This window comes from Pinus tabuliformis, chromosome 5_2 (genome assembly GCF_031772625.1).
Source record: "Pinus tabuliformis cultivar Carrire ecotype Pingquan chromosome 5_2, CPIR1, whole genome shotgun sequence".
Taxonomy (NCBI): domain Eukaryota; kingdom Viridiplantae; phylum Streptophyta; class Pinopsida; order Pinales; family Pinaceae; genus Pinus; species Pinus tabuliformis.
The window spans coordinates 142,431,831-142,436,330 of NC_142306.1; the positions used below are offsets into that span (position 1 = coordinate 142,431,831).

At 31.8% G+C, this 4,500-nt stretch overlaps 1 protein-coding gene across 1 annotated transcript; it reads right to left on the reverse strand.

Moving 5' to 3' along the window:
- Window positions 1-376: 376 nt before the first annotated feature.
- On the reverse strand, window positions 377-1,911 carry LOC149157920 (pathogen-related protein-like). The gene is made up of 4 exons (XM_089437683.1): window positions 1,551-1,911; window positions 1,313-1,445; window positions 897-1,195; window positions 377-600 (listed from the first exon to the last, which is right to left on the reverse strand). The coding sequence occupies exons 1-4, from the start codon at window positions 1,719-1,721 to the stop codon at window positions 433-435; spliced, it is 771 nt and encodes a 256-aa protein (XP_089293809.1). The 5' UTR covers window positions 1,722-1,911; the 3' UTR covers window positions 377-432.
- Between the last annotated feature and the right edge of the window lie 2,589 nt (window positions 1,912-4,500).

The following is a 4,500-nucleotide window of genomic DNA, read 5'->3' on the forward strand; positions in this document are numbered from 1 at the left end:
TGTGTCATTAGATAGTGTAAATATCCCTATAAGCCCAACTTTTAAATGAAAAGAGTGTAACTCCAAATCCTAAATTAAGGTGCTGAAATCTGAACTTCAACACCCTAGTTTAAAGCGATGAAGAAAAATGGTCCAAATCTTAAATTAAGGTGTTAAAATCCTAAGGTGTTGAAAAGAAATGGTTCAATCAAAATGCAAAGGACTTTTTGGAAGTGAAAATACAAAATACACTGCTTTAGAAAAACAAATAACTCTATTACAAATATCCCCTTTTTAACAAAGGGGTTAAAAAGTATATTTATAAACATATATACAATTTTAACACCGTTATTATTTAACCAAAACAAACTTCAAAAACAATATATAATACAATTATATAATAGAACAATAACAATGAACAATATATAATGATTCCATGGAGACTTATTCTGCCTATTGGGACGTGGAGGTGTGAGATATTGCAGCGTAGAAGGGGCAACCCTCTGTTCCTTTCTTATACTCCCCATAACTCTCCTCCACTTGTCCCCTCATAAGTCCCCCCAAAAGTTCTGCTGGGTCATAATACACTTCCAACTCCACAATCCTCATTTCCTCGTCCACCTGCACAACATTAACAACTGTTCAGTTATTAAATACTTTTCCCTGACCATAATAAACCTCCAATCCTATAGACGAAAATGACTGCAAACTCTTATGTCAATCCATGCAGTGCAAACTCTTATGTCAATCCATGCAGTGCAGGCTGTAGACATTAGTAATCTCTTAAAATATCAGAGCACATTAAAATGGGTTTTAATTCCGAACAGCTGCATGAGCTGCAGGATTCTGTAATACTTTTTAAGAATTGATTAGACATTTAAGGTTGAAGATCAAGTGCAAGACTTCAGTGTGCTGACCTTAGCAATAGCAATTCCAATGAATTGCACGGTTTCTCCCGTTGGTTTATGGCCTTTGAAAGGCCCATCCATGATGCCCCAGTGCCTGAACTTGAATGTTACAAGCGGGGGGCCTGTATAGACTTGAACCACTTCCCAAGCAAATCCTGTGGGGAAGGAAATATGAAATATATCATGAGAGGACTCGAATGTTTCCATGGCCGTCTTGTAGTACTGAAGTTCCTCGGGCAAAGATGTCTGAAGGAGTACGTTGTAGCTTCCCATATCGAGGGTCTCTTTTCCTGATAACGCAGGCCTTCCTGCATGAATTTCACATCACAATTGATCAGAGGGAATGGCACTTGCCTCTATTATTATTAATTTGTCTATTCAAACTAGGTTAGGTTACTTGACTACATATAGATCTGAAATATTACCGTTGACACTCATGGAGAAGCTGGAAGGCTCAATTGATTTGAAATCTTGTATGTTTGTCTTATGAGACAGCTCCATCTCCCACGTCTTCACCAACTTCTGGACAGTTTCTTCCAAGGAACCGTTTGGCCATACCTGCACATCTGGATCTAATTGCTCACTGCCTCTGTAAAATCTAATGGACCTCACGAACTAAATGATAGAAGACAACAGATTTGGATTGCAAATACAAACACAAACCTTAGTTCGGCCTTCTTCAAACAACTTGTTGACGAGATGGTAAGAAGGTGGAGCTCCATGCCTCCACACTGTGTACTTCTCAGCCTCTCCATACATGTGAAGACGATATGGATCCAGTTCAGCTTGTTCTGCTGTTGTTGCTGCGGCTTCCTCAGGAGTTGCTGCAGACATCCTGATTTGCTGGTTGGTCAAATAAGAGAAGATGAGATGAGGAATTTTAAGAAAAGATGAGATGGGGAGGTTTGAGCTGCCATTGATTCCACACTCTCCAAGGTTTATAAGCGTAGCAACGTAGGTTTGTCCAACCGTACTCACAGGGTTTCCACTTTACCTTTCCTTTCTGGCTTTGGGTTGCTCATTCACCCATCAAATCAAAAGCATTGGATCCGTTCAAACACGGGTAACCAACGACAGAATACATTTATATATATATTAGTGTAATTAAGCAATAATATATTATAAAATGCATTTTATGATGTAGTTGCTAAATTTTAATTTTAATTGGATTAGAATATGGGTGGGAGTAGTGCAAATAGATTCCAAACATTAAAATAAATAATTATATTATTTTTTTCAAAATTATCTAGAAAAATCATTAAATTTATATAAACTCATTTATAATTACATTTCAACATAAAAATAACATGTAAATTTATTTACAATTAGTGTAAACTTTTTTTTTCTCTTTTTATTATTTCCATTTTATAACTTTTTCACATGTAAATTTACTTAATATTAATGTAAACTTACTTTTTTTTTAATATTTCCATTTTTATAATATTGCTATTCTTTTTCCAATTTCTGATATAAGAGTTATGTTGTTTTTCCTTTTTATAAAGTTACTCATTTGCAACTACAGTTTACCATTTTAGAATTTTTTCCCAAATAAAAATACAGTTTATTTTTGTTGGAGTCTTTTAAGGAGGTGGAGGAATTGCTTTGATAGCTAAAAGTAGTGGGCAAAAGAAATTTAAAAAATCTTGTAGATGCAGTGTTTAAATAATGTTTTTGATGGTGGAAATGAATTCAGCACCATCAAAAACTTCTAAAACACCTAAGATTATGAAATTTGATAACTTTTACTTAGATTTACAAAAAAATCTCTATCAAATTTTTTTCAAAATATAACCAAAATTCCCATAAGTTTTAGGACAAAAAAACAATCTCGTCAGACTATGGCATTTTTATTTTCTTATATTTACCTGCCCGCTAAAGTAAGTTGATCTTTTATTTTCTTTATATTTACCTACTTGCTAAGGTAGGTTGATCCTTTATTTTCTTTATATTTACCTGCCCGCTGAGGTAAGTTGATCTTTTATTTTCTTTATATTTACACCTACCCGCTAAGGTAGGTTGATCCTTTATTTTCTTTATATTTACCTGCCCGCTAATGTAAGTTGATCTTTTATTTTCTTTATATTTACCTACCTGCTAAGGTAGGTTGATCCGAACTTTCATTGTGGCCCTCCTATTCAAGCTCTCCCTGGGTTTGCCTTCGTATGGTATCCCTATTGAAGGATCCTGGCCCTAAGAAGCTCAAACTTTGGTTTTGATTCCGGCCATTGAAGGGCGTTCCGAAACACACAATATCAGCTAGATCCTTTGCCTGCTTTTCATGCAATAGATTTATATAACAGATTGTTCCGTAAAGAAAATATCAGTGTGCATAGTATAAGAAAGTGGAGGTCACAATTCTCAGTGTAATTAAAATTTTTTTATAGAAAAAAATTAAATTAATGGTTAAAGTATTTAAATCAATTTTTTTGATGGTGGAAATAAATTCAGTGCCATCAATAAAAACACACTCAAATTCTTGAAATTTAACCATTATATCTTAAATTTCCAAAAATTTCAACTAGATTTTATTAGAATCTTACCAAATTTTCGTTATTTTCTAAAAAAAAATCAATATACATTTGCCAGTTTATATTAAAACTTCCATTTACTTGATCGAATTATCAACATTACGAACCAAATTGGCGAATTTCCTGTAATTTTTAGGGGGTAATACCGCTAAACTTGCTATGGTCGAATTATCAACAGTACGAACCCAATTGGCGAATTTCCTGTATGAGGGGGGCAATGCAGCTAAACTTGCTCAGAATGCTTAATGATATATGTCATATAATTAATGGTATAGCAATTGAATTTGAAAAATCTATATAAAATTGTATATTTAAACTGTTTATAATATTAAAGGGTTGGGTGTATTAGTTTTTTTAAGTTTATAATATCAATAATTTTTTATTTTATTATTCTCTTGAATATAAAATATTAATTTTTAGACTTTATTAATTCAACCATATTTATTTTAGTATTTTTAACATTTATCTTAGAGCTTGTATCCTTTAGTTTATAATATTAGTCTCTTTTGTTTAATATTATTCCCCGTGTTTTAGTATTAATCCCCTGAGTAATAATAATATAATATAATAATAATAATAATAATAATAATTATTATTATTATTATTATTATTATTATCATCATTAATATAATAATAATTATATTATTATTATAATAATATAATAATAATTATATTATTATAATAACATAATAATATTATTATTATATCAATATAAAAATCATATGGTTGTTATTATTTATATATTTATTAATATCATAAATAGTTGGTCTTTAAAAATAATATACATAATAATTCTCTTATCACAATTCTGATTATTATTAGATCATGATTGTGGTTGTTATTATCATTTACATCGACAAGCTAGAAGGTTGTTTAGAGCAAGCAGGATGTGTTGGCACGATCTTAGCTGGGATAGTCATCATCATTCTTCTCTACACTGACGATATTGTTCTTCTCGCAAGGTGCCCATCTGATCTTGATAAGCAACTTAGACTTCTTAAGGATTTTTGCTTTACCATGGGTATGATTGTTAGCACTGACAAAACAAAAGTTATGATTATAAAAACCAAGAAGGACACTTACGC

Coding starts and splice junctions, on each gene's coding strand:
- LOC149157920 (XM_089437683.1), bottom strand. CDS start 1,721: ATGTCTGCAGCAACTCCTGAGGAAGCCGCAGCAACAACAGCAGAACAA. Junction 1,196..1,312: donor CTTCTCCATGAGTGTCAACG/GTAATATTTCAG, acceptor AAATTCATGCAG/GAAGGCCTGCGTTATCAGGA. Junction 601..896: donor TTGGAATTGCTATTGCTAAG/GTCAGCACACTG, acceptor AATGTTGTGCAG/GTGGACGAGGAAATGAGGAT.